The sequence below is a fragment of the Lampetra planeri genome, chromosome 5 (assembly GCF_965212315.1).
Source record: "Lampetra planeri chromosome 5, kcLamPlan1.2.h2, whole genome shotgun sequence".
NCBI lineage: Eukaryota > Metazoa > Chordata > Hyperoartia > Petromyzontiformes > Petromyzontidae > Lampetra > Lampetra planeri.
In genome coordinates, this window is record NC_136111.1 from 3,291,723 (window position 1) to 3,312,406 (window position 20,684).

The 20,684-nt window shown below is 48.2% G+C and overlaps 1 protein-coding gene across 1 annotated transcript; it reads left to right on the forward strand.

Annotated features, from left to right (window-relative positions):
* The first annotated feature begins 1,483 nt into the window (after window positions 1–1,483).
* On the forward strand, window positions 1,484–20,411 carry LOC144718679 (uncharacterized). Its single transcript, XM_078594117.1, has 11 exons — window positions 1,484–1,932; window positions 6,669–6,728; window positions 7,875–7,937; window positions 11,017–11,094; window positions 12,040–12,117; window positions 13,386–13,463; window positions 15,045–15,089; window positions 15,870–15,941; window positions 16,410–16,469; window positions 17,864–17,926; window positions 18,328–20,411. Exons 1-11 carry the CDS (start codon window positions 1,767–1,769, stop codon window positions 18,459–18,461), a joined length of 897 nt encoding a protein of 298 aa, XP_078450243.1. The 5' UTR covers window positions 1,484–1,766; the 3' UTR covers window positions 18,462–20,411.
* The last annotated feature ends 273 nt before the right edge of the window (window positions 20,412–20,684 follow it).

Sequence of the window (20,684 nt, forward strand, 5' to 3'; positions counted from 1 at the left end):
AATACCGGCAGAACTCCATTCCGTGTGTCAAAAACACAAATCAAATCCGAGATAGTTTTTTTTTTTACCCATAACGCTGCACTGGCAAGGCATCCTGAGTTTGCGTTGAAAGGGGTCCCATGTTCTAAACGGAATGCTCTATTGTTTTATTTTTTATTAATTTTAATTAATTTTTTTACCTACGTGACTTTACAGAAAGAACTAAGAGTACGGAATGCTCTTATCAATAATATCAGCAACATTTGTTTCGGTCCAGAGGTCTGCTGCTTGCTGAAACACGCTGCTTGATAATGTTGATCTAATGTTGATCTGTGAAAAAAATAGCTTCATAGCTCATCGGATTCCTCCAGTTTAAGTCGACATTTGTGACGATGTGTGACGGGGGGGTGGGGTGAGAAATGTGACATCACATAAAAATGCGCAACTTTAAATAAATATAGACAACACGTTCTACTTAATGAAATAGACTTTTTAATAAATGTTTTCTCCTACAACATCAGAGTGCAGCGCCAAAACCATAAACATGCTTCAAATCGCTTTAAACTATCGTCATTGTAGTGCGTATTTAATGTGGCGCTGCACTCTGATGTTGTAGGATAAAACATTTATTAAAAAGTCTATTTAATTAAGTAGAACGTGTTGTCTATATTTATTTAAAGTTGCGCATTTTGATGTGACGTCACATTTCTCAAACCCCCCCCCCCTCGTCACACATCGTCACAAATGTGCGTGACGTCATTTATGAACGGCTCCTTAGGAACCGGGCCGCACAGCAGGAGGTGAGCGGTGAGCGAGCGAGCGAAGCGTCGTCATCTGTATTGACAGATGATGAAGCTTCATCACCTGCATTGGCAGATGATTCTAGATTTGAAGCTTTCGTGACTGCAGGGATTCATACTCTTATGTTTTTTCGGTAAAGTCACGTAGGTAAAAATAAATAATAAAAATTATATTATTATAATAATAAATATTATTATTGTTATTATTATTTCTTTTTACCTACGTGACTTTACCGAAAAAACCTAAGAGTATGAATACAGATGATGAAGCTTCGTCATCTGTCAATACAGATGATGACGCTTCATCATCTGTATTGACAGCCGCTCCCCATCGCTCGCATTGTCATCTGAGCTCCGCCTCCTGTCAGATCAGCAGCGGCATGAGATTCTCATAGGAGCGCGAACCCGGCTGTGTAAACTTGCGCATGCGGCGAGGGGTCTGGGTTGCGCGCTCCTTATGAGAAGTCAGAATCCGACGCTTATTTGAGTTTATATATTTACGCGATCTAACCCCCCCCCAAAAAAACCCACTCAATTATGGATAATATTGGTCACGAAAGCGCACTGCATGCGTGTTAAACCGGCACGTGCTGTTGGCCAGTCCTGGCACCGGCATTCCATATCGATGACGAGAATCAATTTCGAGCAGCACCCACCGACCTCACCCGACTCACACCCCACCACCCCCCGCAGATTACAGAGCGCGCCCATCACCACCCCAATCGCCACCACCGCCAACCAGGGCGACCACCCCACGCATTCCTTCCTCGCGGAAGCCCTCCAGCGGGGATTTCCGGAGCGCACCGATGCCACCGACAAGCCCGAGAGACGCGGCTGACACCCCCCCCCCTCCCTCACCACCACCACCTCTTCCTCCTGTCTCCTCCTCCACCGGAGAAAACCGCTCATCATCTTGAAGCGCCACCTCATTGCGAGTTCACCTCCAGCCCAGCCAGACACGGCGCGGTCGATCCTCTCTTCTCTACGATGGGCGCAAGAAGTCAGCTGTGCCACGCTCGCCGCTGCCCCTGCTGCTGCTTCCACCTCGGTCTGCTGTTGCTGCTGACGCTCGTGTCCCGTTGCGCCGCTGGTGATGCCGCTGGTCGTGTAACGCCATCGTCGTCAACAGCAGCAGGGGAGACGACGCATGCAGGTGGGACGCCACGCGACACTTCCTTGAGATCTCGTGAGACATTTCCGCGATGAAGGGTTCATGTTAATAGTCGTATTGCTACACTAGGATGGGCATTGTTATGAGAATGCTGTTCGCCTTTCTGGCGATAAGACAGGTGTAAAGATGTTAAAGCACCAAACAGAAACCTTTTGCGAGGCGTCAAGTCTCCATGAACCACACGACTCGCTGTGCAGTTGAAGCTCTGTTGAACTTACACGAGTTGCTTACTCAAGAGGGTCCTGCCAATGATTTCACTATGGAACACGATTTTTGTTCCTGGGTAGTAAGTGTTATTTTGTAATTGCTTATGCCTCAAAAATATAGAAAATGGCTATTATTATTCCCCACAAACTTTGTTTTTGTGACCAGGACTTTACGTGAAGGAATGACACAAATACACACGTTTTCTCATTGAAAATAGGTACATTTCGAAATATCACTGTCCTGGTCACAAATGCAAAGTTTGTGGGGAAAAAATAGTAATTTTCTGTACTTTTGAGGCATAAGCAATTAGAAAATAACACTTACTACCCAGGAACAAAAAAATAATACATTTGTTACACAGTATTTTCAGTCGCGGGCGAAGCTGCTGCCGTGTGTAGTGCAAATTGAGAAGTGCGCGTTTTCAGGTCCGTACTTTTCCACTATTGGAATGTTATTGGTAAATGCCACTTGTGCTGTGTGGAATATTTTGTTGTTTTCGCTGTGGGAGGAATCCGGAGAACTCGGAGGAAACATTTACAGAACAGGGGGAGAACATACACACCCACGCAGAAAGGTTGCCGAGCTGCGAATCGAACCCAGGTGCCTCCCGCTGTGAGCCACAAGTGTTAGCACTACCCATAGATATCGTTATTTAACTTGTGGGATGAACGCGGATTTCACACCGTGGGTGACGATGCTACGTGCTTGCCCCAAATGTCTTTGAGTTTAAATCCGGGATTTGTTGTTGCTGCTGTGTGTGTGTGCGCATGTTGGGTGGCTGTGGAGCCGTGGCGCAGTGGTTAGCGCAGTTCGCTGTTGCATCCGGTGAACTGTGTTCGTGTATCGGCTGCGACTAACGCCAGTGGCAGGTTACATCTGAATCGATCTTAGACTTACCCCTTCGCCAACACGTACAGAACTGGCCAACGTGCTGAAGCATGGTCGAACCAACAACGGCATGATTTCATCCAGCAGTGGTATGGTAAAGGACTTTGAAGTTCATTTAAGTGGGGAGGGGGGGGTAGGAGGGAAGTGGGGTGACACGGGGGGGGGGGGGGGGCAGCGGGGGTCCAACTCAGCCGATCATTTGTCCGGGGTCGATACATCAGTACCACTTGGCGTAAAGGCAGCAGTGATGTCATTCGACGCTCAAGAATCAAAAGCAAGAATCAAAAGCGGGGAAATCCCAGTGAACGAATTCACTGGGATTTCCCCGCGTCACCTGGGGTTTACCTAAGCAGACTATTTTTGGTAGAGCACGTGTGCGTGGGTGTGTGGGTGGGTGTGTGTGTGTGCGGGTGTGTGCGGGGAGACACTGCTGCTGAAACTTGACCGTGCCACTAAAAGGTGGGGCCTTGCTATCGGCCTTGCTATCAGCCCCACCAAAACTAAGCACCTGCCTGGGTATTTTGTACCATCGGACACTCCACCCCCACAACTCACAATCGGTGATGGGGCAGTTGTGGAGAGAGTGGAAAGTTTCCCATACCTGGGCAGTGTGCTCATGACCGGCTCTGGTTTAACAGCAGAGGTCTCACTCCGAATCAGTCGAGCGGCAATATATTTTCATCGGTTGCGTAACGCTGTGTGGAAGCTACCTGGTCTGTCGCTCCGCACGAAGCTTCAGGTTTCCTCGGCCACGGTCATTCCCTCCCTTCGCTACGCTTGCGAAACGTGGACCCCCCTAATGAAACATCTTCGCCGGTTAGAAACATTTAAGCTGGCCTGCCTACGATCCATCCTGGGTTTAACCAGGCTGGATTGTGTGAGGAGCTCACACATCCTTAACAGACCTGGACAAAGTCCCATCGGTGAGCTCCTCCGGCAGGCAAGGCTGCGTTGGCTGGGTCATGTAGCCCGCATGCCCAGCCACCGCATGCCGAAACAGCTTTTGTTCGGCCGGATCGAGGGGAATAAACGGGCGCGGCATGGGCTGGAGAGAGATGGAGTGATGTGGTACAGGAGGACGTGGAGCTGAGTGGACTTGCCGATGACTGGTACCAGCGGTGTCAAGATCGGCCTCTGTGGAGGAGGCTCGTGAAGGACGCTACTTGGCAGTTGGCGGCAGTTGCCCTCCAACAACAACGGAGGGCGGAGGAGCGACGCTCACAACAACGAGCGGAGTGCCGGGTGGCTAAAGCACAGCAAGTTGGCACAGTAGGGGGCACAAGTTGTGCATCAGCCACTCATCTCAGTCAGTCGACCCGTGGCACCTGGGTCTGCCCCGTGACCTCCAGTCAGCGGGCGTTCGACACTTCACGTGGCCTCAAAATGCACCTAGCCTGGCACAAGCGTCGTGGTGACGTCACAGCCACATAGTGGCGAAGGGCGGTTGTTGTTGTGTGTGTGTGGATGTGGGGAGCGGTCGTTTAGCGGTTAGCGCTATGCTGCGCTACGAATCTGGCGACCCGAGTTTGATTCCTGCTCACGGCCAAAATCAGTGACGATTATTTGAACCAGTCCTGGGCCTCCCCTTAGGTGGACTCAGCCTCAAATGAGTACCTGGTGCGATGTGTAGTAAACATCGCCACTGGGGAGACAAAGGCGGCCGGGCGTGGTGCTGGCCACCCACCTCCTCGTGTGCCGTTCTGGCCTTCATAGGTGCTCACTCACAGCATGTGTCCATACAGTCTGTGAAGGCTATATGGGGGATCTTTGTCTTTGTGTGGATGTGTGTGTGGACGTGCTGCTTATTAGTCGGAGACCTTGCCTTGGTAAGCCCACTCGGACCATCCGTGTTCAATGCGATCAGCAACAGTCGAGATAAACTGAGCGAAGTTCCGATGTCAGAGCATAGTTCATGAAGCGGGCACCACTGAGATTCTGCGTTTACATCTGAACGATCTCCTGCGGCTAAAACTCGTTTTTAAAGTACAAAGGAGTTGCATGTTCCCAGCCCGGATTGATCATCAATGTCTTTTCACGCGAACGATGAATGTACCACTTAAATTGCGTGTCCTGCAGATGATTTGGCTGCGTGCACTCCAGCTTTGAGAGTCGCAGTAAGAAGAAGTGAAATTGACTGTGGGAAATATTATTTGGCTCTTTTGGTAAAGTCACGTAGATAGGTTCAAAGAAAATAACCCATCTACGTGACTTTACCGAAAGACCCAAAGAATATTAATTCCTGCAGTCAAGCTTTAAGTCAAGATTTGACAGTGGGAAAGTGCTGCCACCTAGTGTGTGTGTGTGATTATATTATCCAACTGCTGCTGGACTCTAGAATATACATAGTCAGTCCTCGGCTTACGAACACAATTAGTTCCCGGGGGGCCCCGTTCGTAACTCGAACGGTTCGTAAGTCGGAACACACCAATGGACTTTATTTAAATGTTCTTAGGATTTTTCGGTAAAGTCACGTAGGTAAAACATTAAAATTAATAAAAGTAAAATAAAATAAAAATCACGACGTTTCGGAGGCAACACAAGCTTCCGTCTTCAGGTGGAACCGTCACAGCCACGACAGCTGTATCAAGTACATTTACTTGATACAGCTGTCGTGGCTGTAAATTTACTTGATACAGCTATCGTGGCTGTGACGGTTCCACCTGAAGACGGAAGCTTGTGTTGCCTCCGAAACGTCGTGATTTTTATTTTATTTTACTTTTATTAATTTTAATGTTTTACCTACGTGACTTTACCGAAAACACCTAAAAATATGAATCCTTGCAGTCACGAAAGCTTCAAATCTAGAATGTATTTAAATGCCCATACGGTCAGCGTTATGAAATGTGTTACGGTTCAACAAAAAAGGGAAGCATGGTTAAAAAAGAACTCATGAATAAGAAGCAATATTGTACTTTTGCATATAACACTGTTTAAAAATGCTGTATCGTAAATAAAACATAAAATAAAGTAGCATAAATAGAAAGGCCATCAGCTGAACTATATTTGTTGCGAATGTTCGCTTTCTTGCCCTTATAGAAGTGCAAGTTAACTCCCAGCACCCCGCCCTCTTCATTTTTTGGGACACCAAACGGCCACAATTTTGTTTCAAAATGTTTCTGCCAAACAACCCGAGTGGTTACCCCACAGTAGTCTGGCGCGTCTCGGTTCACGTTCCGTCAACACGAGCGAAGAATCGCGGCCGCTGGCGTGTGGACAGATTGATCGACAAACAGATGCAGAATTGTAATTTCCATTACCTTCATGATACTCTTTGGTTCTTTCAGTAAAGTCACGCAGGTAAAACATTAAATAAATCACGACGTTTCGATCGCAACACAAGCGGTCGTCCTCGGGTGGAAAAACATCTAATCCTGCAGTCACGATACCTTCATGATATTAAATGAAAGCATAAAATGTGGTGGTGGTTGTGGCGACGATGGTGATGATGATCCTAAATGTACAACAGTGTCAGAAGGTGGTTTATTTATTGACGATTTTTCTGATTGTTTCCACGGCGGTGATGATTTTTGTGGTAACAGCGCCGACGTAAAACATGGGCGAAGTTGATAGTGGCGCAGGTGCTGGAATTGGAATTAAAGGTGGTATTTTTTGTCTTTCCACAGTTCATCCAAGCTCCGAGGAGATGCAACGCAAGTGTGGCTTCACACTGGAGAAAATCGGAGGTGAGTGCAACGAACTAAATATTCAAACGCATGTCGATTCTAAATGTGGAGAAAAATCCACGCGACCACGGAGAGAACATGCAAATCCCAAATATGCAGCCATCGTCAGGGTCGGGATCGAACCCACACTACCTCCTGTATACCAGGCGAGGTAGTTAACGTCTCGTTCGCCACAGTAGCGTGGAGGTCCAACAACCCTCGTCAACACTTTTGAACAGGCTGTAGATGATAACAATATCGTGTCATCCTGAAGGATCCTTAAAGGAGGTTGGCCAGTTGGCTCAAAGGTGAGAGCACCTAGCTGAGATCCTGGGTTCGGATGAGTGAGGCTATCCGTGGTTAAACCGGCTTGATGGTCTAAACCTCGTCACCAATGGCTGCACACAAAAAACACCACGTAATATTGTATGTTGAACTTCTTTCGCACCGTACGTGGGGGGGGGGGGGGGCGGGGGGGAAGGACAACAAAGAAAATAGTTTTCAAATTAGATTTTGAGTTTTCAACATTGAATTTGGTTTCAATTGATCTGGCTGAATTCCAGCTCTGAGATTCAAAGAATACCGGCGGGGATCGTCACGCATCACAAAACTCACAGCAGAGCGCTCGTGAACGTTCCATGTGAAAGGGCGAAAGGCCGCTTGAAGGATTTCTACAGAGAAGTCCTCTGGAGGAACATCTCATCCACAGCCGTCTCTCGCTGCGGAACTTTGCGAGATTTCTGAATGGATTCTTCCACTCGTGGCCACGATAATCGACGAGCAAAATTGGGATACATTTGGCGGGGGGGGAAAAACACGCCACAGAAAAAGAGAAATTCACGGATTAAGAGGAAAACACGACTCGTACGACGATGGCGTGCTGTTACGTGCAATTATAAAAGCAACATTGACTCGCAGCGCTGTTGCGGTTGCAGATTTCTCTCGTAAGAAAAAGTGGTAAATTCACCTCTCAAATCCCAGCTCCGAGCCATAGGTTGGCGCAGCGCTTCTCCGTCCACTTTAGCGGACTCTGCAGGGCAGCGGTGCACAACCAGCGGAGGAGCCCTTCATGACTGATGTTGTTTGTGAGTTTTGAGTGTCATGAACGTCGTTATAAATTTTTGTTTGAATATTTGACTTCAATCACTGTTTTCCTTTGTTTTTCAGAGTGCAGAGAAAAGAAATGCAAACATGCCGTGATGACGTGTTTGGAAACCGATGATCCAGCAGGTGGGGTATGACAGCACCGCATTGAAGTGTGTTGTAACCTCCCTCCCTTCGGCACACGGAGAGCCACGTCACACCACGTTACACCGCACTTCACACAATCCACACTGACACCGCACTGCCGAACTCGTGACAAGCCACTACCAGTCTAAAGCACGCCATAGCACTCGTGATAAGCTGCGCCACAACGCAACGCATGGGCAATTCTGCACCTGCAGCCCAACATTCTGAGGATAACACGAAACCTCACCGAGCCTGATCATCGTTATGTATCTCAAAGTCACGCGGGCTCAGAAGGAATGAAAATTATTCAAATCATTGAGTTCCAGAGCTACATTGCTGCCGCGGTAACCAAACTCTGAAGGTGGTGAATTTAAACCCCAGAAAAATGGAAATGCTGTCATATAATTTATCGACTGCAACGTTTGTAAACTATTACATTTTTAAAAATCTTACCAGGTAAGGCCCACTGAGCTATATAGCTCTTTTTTAGAAGCGACCTGGCCACAAATGATAGCTCAACGAAGTGGTTTATCACGTGGAAATTGACCACGGCCAAATACTCTGGATGCATGTTGATTCCCAATGTCGAGGGAAAAACCGGAGGACCTGGAGAAAAATCCATGCCACCATGGGGAGACCATGCAAGTTCGAAATATACAGCAGCAGGCGTCAAGGTCGGGATCGAACCCACGAACCTCCTGTATACCAGGCGAGGTAGTTAACATCTCCTAGCCACCGTGATGATGATGAGAGAGAGAAAGACACGCAAACTCCACATATACAGCAGCAGGCATTGTCAGGGTCGGGATCGAACCCACGATCCTCCTGTATCCCAGGCGAGGTAGTTAACATCTCCTAGCCACCGTGGCGCCTAATGCGAGTCTGACGCCATCGGTCAGATTCGCCTTGCTCCAGGCGGTGTTGTCGAGTTGCGTTTGGCACTCCTCCTGCAGGCGCGCGCCTCGTCGCGCTTGCGACGGCTGTGATTGGCCGTGGGGCCTGCAGAGTGAGAGAGCTCTCATGCGGAGGCTGTAGGCCACACGCCGTCGATTCGCTACAGCCGGCCAGGGTCTTCGTCGTGGAAGTGACTGGCGGATCGCAACAACGCGAGCGGGCATCACGAGCGGCGACGGTTGCCATCATCGACGTTGGGTTTCAGTTGGGTTTGTGGAGCGATAAAGGTGCAGCCCTCAAGTCGCTTGCTCTCTCCACTGCCGGCGGAAGGGTCTTTGCTAGAGGGTGCTCTGCGGAGCCCCTCCGAAGGGTACTTGGCCTATTCTTCCACGCTGGTCAAATGTCATGGAAGGGGTGGGAGTATCCACACTTTACCCCACTGCACGCAACCTACCGGTCGACTAACTGGCGTGCACCGATTTATACTGCTGCGTTGACAGAGTGGATTAGAGAGACTTGCTCCCCGTTTCAAGAATAACTTTTTTTCTTGATGGGAACAATTTGCAGCCCTTTTTGACAATCCTCTGCGGAATGAGGGCCTTCCCATACTCTGCCATGGCAGTTCATCATACTTCATCAAGCAAGTCAGAACGTGTTGGTGAGGTGACCAGTTCGGATATCGCTTGCCACTCTGATGTTAGCTGTGGCCGGGAATCAAACTCAGGATGCCGTGTTGAAAGTGCAGTGCGCCCCCACAACAGTAGAGCTTGTTGAAATCTGTAAATTGCTTTTGGTTGCTTGCTGAGCTCTTTAATCCCTTGGGAATCTGAATTGTGCCAAAATGCCGGATTGCGCCCTGAATCTAAATTGCGCTTTGCATTTGTCCCAGTGTCTGTCTTGTGAGCGGGCGGCACTGCGGGCAGGGAGCGCTCGCCTCGCGATGGGAAGGTTGCAAGTTCTAATCCCAGATAAGGGTCAGCTCAGCAAATCAGTCTTCCAGGGAGGGGGTCTGCAAACAAGAGTGCCACATTGTTATTGATTTGAAGCTCTGTGATTTCTTGACTTAAAGCTTTCGTGACTGCAGGAATTCAGATTATTTGGGTCTTTCGGTAAAGTCACGTAGATAGGTTCAAAGAAAAGAACAAAAAAACTACGACGTTTCGATCACAACACGAGCGATCGTCATCAGGAGGATCGCTCGTGTTGTGACAACTGCTTGTGTTGTGATCGAAACGTCGTAATTTTTTGTTATTTTTTTGTTATTTTTTGTTACTTTCTTTGAACCTACATACGTAACTTTACCAAAAGACCCAAAGAATAAGCTTCAGAACTGCTTGTGTTGTGTTTAGTTCCCCTCCGCCACGCACCTCCGATGAGCATGGTTGGCTACGTACGGTGTGAAAGAAATTCAACGTACGCACACACTGCCCAAAGACTAACACTGCCCATATACTCAACACTCCACCTCCGATTGATACGGTTGGCTACGTACGGTGCGAAAGAAGTCCATCGTACACACGTAGCAAGCGAACGGTGGCTGTCCTTTGATGCGCGGGCAGTGGTGGGGCGACGCCTGTAATCTCGCACTGCGGAGGCGCCGAGGGTCGGTGTATCTGCGACACAGCGCTTGTCAAACTCCCTTTCCCGTGGGCGTCGAGGTGCCATACCCTGGCTTGCCAGGAGACGGCAGCACAGGAAGTGTGAGACTGACCTCCCTCTGTCCCATCTGTACGGGGATGGAGTGCTGCGTGGGTTTTTTCCTCCAGCTCTGCCTCGGGTTGTCCTCCCGCTTAGAGTATATCGACGCTCACGCTTTGGTTGAAACCATCGGAATCGAAATGTTTGCGGATTTGCGCGGCGTTGCAGAAACGACGTTAAATCAAAGCTACATTTTAACGATCGTTATTATTATTATTTAGCACCGATGGCTCCGAGCTGCCAATTGAGTTGTGAGCGCCCGTCCCTCCGCCGATTTGATCAGGGGGGGACACTTTGCGTGACTGAAGGCGTTGAGCGTTGCACCGAACGCCGGTCGGTCACCTTCACACGCTCGTTAAAAATTCCTCGGTTTTCCCCAGCGATCCTCCCCGTACATCCACGCCTCCCCCCCCTGCCTCCCGCGGCACCCTGGCCTGCGTCCTCTTTCCGTGATGACTCTGACCCGAGTTCTCTGTTCCTCTTGCAGCGTGCGTTGTGGAGATGTGTGAGCAGGCGTTGGTGGAGTGCGAGGGCCCGCTCAACGCCAATCTGAGTGCCGAGGCAGGTAATGTGCACAGCTGCTTGAATACTTTTGTTGCGTGTGCTTCTGTACTCGTGCGTGTGAGCGGCTGTGCGCACCACCACGGCCGGGCGTGGTGGTGCTGGCCACCCTAAGATAAAGTAAAGTTGTTTTTATTTTACCAGGTAAGGCCCACTGAGCCTACAAAGCTCTTTTTCAGAAGTGACCTGGCCACACATGATAGTTCACCCAAGAGGCTTATCATCATATGGAAAGTTATAGCAGCCACAGACTCTAAACGCATGTTTCGAAATGTGGAGAGAAAAACCGGAGGACCCGGAGAAAAATCCATGTGACCACGGGGAGAATACGCAAACTTCAAATATACAGGCATCAGGCCCGGGATCAAACCCACAACCTCCTGTATACCAGACGAGGGAGTTAACATCTCGCTACCTACCCCCTCGTGTGCCGTGCCAGCTTTCATAGACGCTCCTTCCATACAGCACTGCCCCAACATTCTGTCAAGGATAAACGGGGGATCTTTGTCTTGGTTGTCCATTGAGTGAATATATGTTCAGGTGGCGTATAATTGACCATTCTTTTGGGGTTGATATATTGAATACCACTTCCTGAGAAGAAGCCAGCTATGGGTTGTCATATGGTGAGACAGCCCGGGCTAGCTTCATTAATCACTTACCGCCGCTGATGTTAGCCATGGCCTAGAGTCCAACTCTGGTTGCCAGGTTCATAGCACAGCGTGCGAACCACTGGCACATCTGTTCCAACCATTTCCTGTGATAAGGCAGCGTTAATTTTAAGCGCTGTGGTGTTTTTATAAAAAAATTAACTAAAGTGCTTGTAAACTTTTGTGCCTGTCCTTAACAATGCTTAGTTCCTGAACTGATGTTTCCAGCCCTCAAGGATTGCATCCAAGTCCTCTTCTGCTCCCATAATCCCCCGCTGCCCCCCCCTCCCCTCCGTGTCCAGTGTGTGAAAGGGATGGCTTTGTCAAAGTCACCACGAACTGCATAACTGAAGTTTCCAAAGGCAGAGACACAATTTCCCGTGAGTACCCGAGATGCCTCTCTGAGCCACTAACTTTGAGGTCCTGGATTCCAGGCACAAAGTGCGTGTGGCTACCCTTTTTTAAATCCTTTATATTAAGTTCACTTGCTTGCGCGCTTACGACCGTGCAAATCTTTCGGTCGTTTTTTAACCCACTTCCCGTGATCCAATCGAGCTGACATTTTGCACACAGACTCGTTGTCCGTGACAATTTATTTTCGTGAAATTTTTTTTCCAAAATTTTCCACTTTTTAGGAAAAAAAAAATTCATATTTAATTAAAAATACCAATGTGATAAAAATGAAACTCTTACTCAAGAAAAACAGAAATGAATAATAAAATAAAACCGATGCCACGCATATAAAGGATTTATAGTGAAAAACTTTGTTTTTACGGGTTAATTTTTTCTTGCTGAGTTGCAGGGCTCTTGTGTTTAAGGTCAGGTCGAGACCATGGTTTACAAAACTGCAGCCTTAACATCACGTAACATTCCAACTTGCGGCTGTCCGCACTTTGTTTCCTCACACTTTTCAGCTGTTGTTCCATTTTCCTTGTCAGTGCCCACTTTTATCTCCATATATATAAAAGGCAAAGTTGAGAATATGTGTCTGTTCAAAATGTTTAGCATACTTCCCGACATGCAACAAACTGGAAATTTGCCATGTGGTACTTTCCAGACTTACACCATGCAAATATGATAAAAATACACTTTTTTTGGGGGGGGGGGGGGGGGGAGCTCAATAATGCATAGATTTTTTGCGCGGCAAGTGAGCTGTGATGTCAAATCTGTCACGTGACCCGCGCATGTGGAAGCGTAACGCATTGTAGTGTAGTGGTTAGCGCGCTGCGCTACGAACCCGGCAACCCGAGTTCGAATCCGGCTCACGGCCACCACCGGTGACGATAATTTGAATCGGTCCTGGGCCTCCCCTAGGTCGAATCAGCCTCAAACGAGTAACTGGTGTGGTGTGTGAATATCACCACTGGGGAGACAAAGGCGGCCGGGCGTGGTGAATCCAAGTCCCGGGCGAAGCTGGGTAGTAAAGCTAGTAATTTATATGTCATCATTATCAGCAGCAGCAGCAGCCATGATCAATCCCCTGCCGTCGTAGCCTCGTATACTTCGACTCGATCAAATAAATCTTCTCGATGCCCACATACGACAGCGGTGTTCTCAGTTCCCGGTCACCCTGTCTCTTGGCCCCTACGGCAGGCTCACAGCACCCAAAGATTACAAATGCTTCCCCATGTGCCGCTCCCGTGTGCAGACTGCAAAACCAAGGGCTACCTGCAAGTGCGGCGCAGGTGCTTCTCTTCCACGTGGAGGATGCTGCTGCAGCAAGCCGGTGAGTGCCTCCCTCACCACACACCGAAGCTCACGACCGATGGAACCTGTAACAGACTGTTGGGGCAAGTGCTGTTCGTGAGCACCTACTAAGGTCGTGGCCAGCACCACTGCCTTTGTCTCCCAAGTGCGGATGTGTACACACCGCATCAGGTTATCACTTAGGGACGAGTCGACCTAGCGGGGATCCAGCACTGGTGCCAGATATCACTGGCCTCTGATGTTAGCCGTGGACCAGGAATTGAACTCAGATGACTAGGTTTGCAGTGCAGTGCTTTGACCACTGCGCTGCCTTGCTCCCCACACACGCACAAAATCACAAGCGTGCGCGCGAGCACACGCTAACACGCAAATCGTATTACAGGACACACGCGGACACACGGACAAATACGCGCACATAGACAAAGAGGCCCTGTATAGCCTTAACAGACTGTTGGGGCAAGTGCTGTTAGCGAGGACCTATACAAGAGGGTGGGTGGCCAGCACCAGGGCCGGTTCAGATATAATCGTCACTGGTGTTGGTCGTGAGCAGGAATCAAACTCGGGTCGCCAGGTTCGTAGCGCGGCGCGCTAACCGCTACACTCTGTCTTGTTCGTCCATCGAGTTGATGATGACCATGGCACGTTTGTCATTTTGTTGGGTTTTGATGAGTGCGCAGATGGCTGAACAGGCCAATGCGAGCCAGAAATTCTCTGTGGCACACTGGGCAGGTTAGGGAGGATGTAGAGCTCTGAGGTGCAGCCATAAGTCCTTCCTTGGTAGATTTGCGTTGATGCCTCTTCAAGATAGCACAGCAGTTTCTTCTACTCTCACAGAGGACTGCACCGTCCTGTACTTTTCTTCTCCAGGCAGGTCGGTCCTGAGCTAGGGGTTCCCAGCTTTTCAGGTCGAATCCAAAGCTCTTCAAGGAAGCTTTTCAAGGAAGCTTTAAGGATGTCCTTGTAGCGCTTTTTGGGGCCACCTTGCGCTCGCTACACTACCGCTCCCCACACATGCACGCACACATATTCACACACACACGACCAACTCGCAAGCATCTCAGCGGCACGTACAGACACATACATCTACCAAGGAATTTTTTCACCGCTGATGCATATGATCCTGCTGCCATGGCGCGTGTGCCAAGCCTGATTCACATCGAGGCCGCGTGGGGTCATTAATGTTCGCTAGCAGAGAGGCCGCGGGGCTGTGTTGACTTGTGGCTCCAATTAGAGGAGGCATCAATCTCCACCTCGGACGACGCAGGAGTAGGACCGGCCACCGCTGCATTGCACGTCCAGTGTGCAACGCCAGCTCCCTAATCGCTGAGTTCAGTTATTCAATCTGTGAGTTCAATCATCTAAAACAGATATCCGCAGCGGAGACGGAATGATGAAATTAGCCCGCACGCAAGGACCATGCGAGATGAAGACAACTTGAAAAGGCCTTCATCCAGCAGTGGATTTATCATTTCTGCTGCTCATACATTGGCAGACTAACCCTGGAATTTCGGTTAGAGGCGATGATCCCGTGGTGGTGGTGGTCGTTGCTCATGTTCCACGTGTTCATTGCCCCTGCGATGCCGTCGCTGCTGTATTTCAGCCACAGAGAGGACGGGTGCCATGAACTTCACCGACGACTTCTTTGGTGGGTGACCTGGAAGCCTCCGCCCAACACCAAGAGGCGCCAGCACACACCCACACATCCACAAGTGCCGATAGACGTTAACGCACCGAGAGAGAGAGCCACGCTTAAGGAAAATGAAAAAAAATACTTGTCGAAAAATAATCTGTTATATAGCACTTACTGATGATCCAAGATTCACCTTTTAAAAATGTTCAGGGCAAACTAATTTTGTAAGTGGTCAACGCTACACATTACATATAATGAACACGTCATTTAACAAATAAAAAATATGTTATTGGGCAATTAATGAGTTGTTATACACGTGGGAGGAAACCGGAGCACCATTAACACAACGAGGTCTAAAATAAATAACTCTTTGGTTATTTCGGTAAAGTCGCGCAGAAATAAAATAAATAAAATAATAGAATACGACGTTTCGATTGCAACACAAGCACTCGTCATCAGGTAGAAAACAAACCTAGTGAACTTATAAATACAATGCAATCTAACACAGAGAGTCGGCTAACACAACAGTCAGCACCTCACCTGGTTGATTACGTTCTTCCAAAGATTGCTAAATTTGAGAGAGAGACTAAACACAGACACAGAGACACACAGACAGACACACAAGCAGAGAGAGACAACACAGAGACACACAGAGAGAGACACACAAATTTAGCAAAGAGTAATTCCTGCAGTCACGAAAGCTTCAAATTAAGTCTAAAATAAATGTAAAACAAATACTGCAGAAGTGATTAATATACTGTATGTTGAAAATAAAATGCTGTTTTTTGTGTGCAGATTGTGTGGATAAGAATTGCTTCAGCCAATCAGAAAGCTGCCCAGAGAAGAACAGTGCATACATCAGAAACGGTCTGAACCATCTCTACCACCAACACAGCCAAAACTACCACCGTCACCCAACACCGTCACTACCACCACTATCACAACTTCCATCAGCATTACAACTACCACCACCACCACTCTAAAAACTACCATTACCATTACAACCACCGCCACTCCCACAACTACCATCACCATGACAACTACCACCACCACCACCGCGACCACCAGCACCAATGATTTAAAATTCAATGGCTCCATGTTGTGCAAGATAATTACATTCATTATTCCACACAGTTGTGTAAGGTAACTAAGTTGACTTCATTTCAAAGCAGCTGAGGGGTGCTATTGGTAATTAGTTTCAGTGACACCACAGAGCAGGGGAGGTGAGTTCGTGGGCCCTGTTTGTCCTGTGGGCCCTCGTGTTGACAACTGTGAGTTGGATCATAATATTGACGACTGTCCTCCCCCTCCTCGCCCTCCCCTCCCCCTCCTCAGTGAGTGCACGAATCTTCACCCTGGAGGGTTGCACCTACAGCGTCGCCACCTTCCCCCAGGGTACGACCGACCGCAGGCGCCACCGCTTACACCCCGCGGCAGCAGTAGGAGAGCCGTAGCCAGACAGGTTGACACCTGGGCCAAGGTGCCAAACCCCGGGCTGCCCACCCACCCAACTGCGCAGTGCCAGTGGCATCGCCCCACCAACCTTCATTGGAGCCACCGGCCACCACTGCTTTCTTCGTTTACAACAATTGGGTTGTGCATTTGGGTGGTGCCCCACCCTGCCCCACCTTGCCCCATCCTGCAGTTACTTCGACACTACCCAAGCAGGGCCATATGTAGGTATCTTTTATCGCAGGTTCACAAGAGGACAAAAGATCGAATCCTCTATCGAACCACCTTCCCTTTACATGTGTTGTGACGTATATTGAGTCACTACGGCGTTTAGCGCCAGCTACTGAGAGAAGAGGGGAACTGTACGTGTTAGAGCCTCTCTCTGGCACCAGAGTATGTATGGCATGGAAGGCGACCCGAGGGGGCATGGTTCTGGTAACGGGCAGAGAGTGGGCACTTCAGGACGTGACAGTCTGGGTGAACCCGAAAGGGCACGTGACCAAGAAAGGGTAGCGAGGGGGAACCGAGGGGGCCGAACAGGACACGTGATATGCGGCCCGGAACCTTCTGGTTGGATCCAGAAGGGGGCGTGGTCATGGGCGGAGCCATGCCACGCTTAGGCGCATAAAAGGGAGGTCCCGAGAGACGATCGGGGCTGTCTTCTGGAATCAACCCGCTGTGCTACGTCTCTTTGGTCTTCGGTCTTCGGTCGTTACGCTCGGCTTCGTGGGTCAGGCAGTGCGTTACTGACTGACCCGGTTATGTAGTTACCCCGTTGTTTCTCGTGGCAGTCACCACCTATGTCGTTATCCCGTACGTTTATGCAGTTACCCTGTTGGGATGTTAGAACAAAAGTGTTGCCTCCAAGTTCAAGTGTGTGTCTCCGTGGAACCCACTACACACGTACAAAAGACAAATAACTCTCAGATAACTTTAACAGACCTATTGGGGCAAGTCTTGTTGGTGAGGACCTTTGAAGGCTGGCACGGCAAACACGGGGGTGATGTGGCCAGCACCACACCCGGCCGCGTTTATGTCCCTTTTGGTGATGTTTACATATTGCACCAGTTACTCATGTGAGGCTGAGTCTACCTAGGGGAAGCCCAGGATCGGTTCAGATAATCGTCACTCATGTTTGCCAGTGACGATGATGAATAATTTCCTGAAGAAACTCCCAGCACGTGGAGTGAAACGTCAGACATTGTGCCGAACAGCACGCGGTACGACCGTGAAACACGTGGAGGAGCTACAGTGCCACCTGCTCGGATTGTGTCCATTTGCTCCTGTTCGTATTTGCCTTCTCACACCCACACATTGGCATCTGTGTTCTCGTGCAGAGTGTGAAAATCCTCTCTGTCCGAGAGCTATTGACGTGTGCTTCAAGAGGTTTCCAGCTGCTGGTAAGCACTCTTGTATAAACCACACTCCCACCGCCACCATGATGATAACCATCCTCCCACAATCCTTTGGGGCAAATGATAGATATATAGGATCGGCAGGCCTGACTCCAGCTGGATGAGGACCTCCACATCTTGGGTGATTTGGTCATATGCTTTTGAACATGCATCCTTCTGAAATTTGGGTTACGTTTACGACTTAATTTTAATATTATGAACTTAATGTTGATCAAATCTTCGCATGGAATGTTTTCTGTTTCGCTCGTTTTTTTCAACCTCGTCTGCTCTTCGTCTGACCCATTAACGTACAAGCACACTGCATAATTCTCGCCTACCTGACCTCACTTTGGGATTCATACAAACGATATTCAGTGGCCTCTCCCTGTGGCGGTCCGGGCGTGCAGGTTTGATGGTCACGCTGGCTGTAATCGTGCTGCTTCTGCTGGCCTTGGCGGTGGTGTTCATCGTACGTCGAGGAAGGAAACTTTCCCACCATCCCAGAAGCAACCATTCGGTGGCTTACGTCAGGGTCATTTAAGCCCCGGCCGGTGATTGGCCCGGAGCAAACTTCAATCCGAATTTTACTTTCCGAAGGTTTTTTTATCATTTTTATTTTGTAGGTGTGTGTAAGAATTTTGTTTTTCACTTTGTGTTTGTGATATGCAAGTGACATGCAAATGATATGTTAATCTAACATCTGGGCTAAGAGAACAAACGAACCTTGCAACAAAATGAGCCAGAGAAGAATGCAAAACAATGCACACGAGAGGGTAAAATCCAGACGAAAATAGAATCGGTTCCTGAATCGAAATCACGGCCTTGAATCATGATTATTGATCAAATTACCAAGGAGGGTAGGTGTGCACATTCATTACTAATCATAATTTTACAAATGCACCGCAAGGGTTGAACGTGCCCGAGGTACAATGTGGGAGGAGTTTTCCTGTTCGGGTTTTGTGCCCCCTACAGGCAGCAGAGCCACATTTTATTTTATTAACCATTTGACAGGTGACTTTATTGAGGGCCACCTGAGATCCGTCAACCTTCTGCCGCATTTCACTTCTGTGTTACTCTGCCACGAGGCTGTGTTCTATTTGGCAGATGATTAACTGGGTTTCACTCTACGCTTATCCGCTCATCTGTTGAGTAACCCCTCGAAACTAGGGTTGAAGAATACATGTGCCAAACCATGCTTTGCTACAATCGAAGACAACTAAACGTTTAAAGGACCGTGTTGGCAGTGGTGTACACAAATCACCACATTAATGATTTGTACTGCTTCAAAGCAACCACACATTAGTATGACGTCATAGGCTAATGGTCCTTAATCAGTGCAGAGAGATTTACTTAAAAATTGAGTTGACACTTTACATTGTGGAGGCCCGAGAAAATTGGGCAATTTTGATAAAGTCCACAAAGGAACGGTTTGGGATTGACATTTGAGTAGTTTTATTAGTATTACGGGTTTATATTCGAGGAAACTACTCATGTCTGTTTTATATAATATATATTTTTGTACAACGCATGTATGATGAATTTAGACACTGGTTAGTGTTAATACACTGGAGAGCCTACGTGTTTATCTTGAACGAAGACCTGGAATTCCTCACTAATATTCATGGATGCATAATTGCCCCCCCCCCCCCCTTTAATGCAAGCTCTATTGAAATACGTATTTTTGTCCTCTGCGTGTTCAGAATATGGTACCGTAGCTTTAAAGAAATTGTATTTTCCACAGGAATGTTTGCAAAAGACACTTATTATAATAGGATACTAATGGCATGTATGTAGTGGCATGTAAATGCGGCAACATCTGAAGATGCTATGCAGAGACACAAGGCGTTTCTTTTTAAAGAGAGTGCAGTCAGTGATAGGCAAAGGAAGGAAAGCTCTTGAGCCAGGACTTGATTGAGTACAGGGAATTGACAGCACGGATGTCTGGGGGAAGGGAGTTCCAGACGATGTGGGCAGCAGAGGAGAATGAGTACCCTCCTTATGAAAATGTAGGTCCCTTGCTTAGAAGTCCAAACATGCACTGGGTGATTATCACTTTATACAGGCATCCAATACGCCACATGTTGGGTCTTGTTTATGTGTTAATGAAAATATCTTCGCCCCCCCCCCCCTTACTAATTTTTTTGTTAAATAATAGTCTATACCATGAGGGAATGTAATGTAAGTGCTCATTTTCCACCAGATATTGGCAGATTCTGGTTTGCGGTAAAGAAATGAATTGGGAGAACGCACGTTTTCCCCTCGCAGTATCATTACGCCATAAATGTGTTTTTTTTATTTATTGAAGTGAGCATTAAAAGAAAATTAAAATTCATGCCATTATTATGCACATCCTATGTAAAGCTTAATTTTGTGAATCTTTAAGTAAATGTTGTATAGTCATTCCGGCAGGTCCGTTTAAAAGCAGTGGATATGTATTTAACAAGCGTGTCTGGTATGTTTCAGAATGTGGGGAAATAAATCTTTAAGGCAGTTGTGTCTGCTTTGTTTACTTTTTGTTCAAATAACGTTGCCCTATTATAGTTTATGCGTATTAAAACTATGTCGATTTATGTTAACTTAACACGTTCTCACAGCCACTAGTAGGGTTCGTATTACTGGTAGGAACCTCCTGGTTACACCAGCCCACACGGGATTATTGTGTCCGTCCGTCTGTCGTGCATCCAAAAATGGGAGGGGTGGGGCTGGGTGGAGAGGGGAGGGTGGGGAGGGGCTGGGTGGGGAGAATGGGGAGGGGTTGGGTGGG

Coding starts and splice junctions, on each gene's coding strand:
- LOC144718679 (XM_078594117.1), top strand. CDS start 1,767: ATGGGCGCAAGAAGTCAGCTGTGCCACGCTCGCCGCTGCCCCTGCTGC. Junction 15,090..15,869: donor CTTCACCGACGACTTCTTTG/GTGGGTGACCTG, acceptor TTTTGTGTGCAG/ATTGTGTGGATAAGAATTGC. Junction 17,927..18,327: donor CAAGAGGTTTCCAGCTGCTG/GTAAGCACTCTT, acceptor CCGGGCGTGCAG/GTTTGATGGTCACGCTGGCT.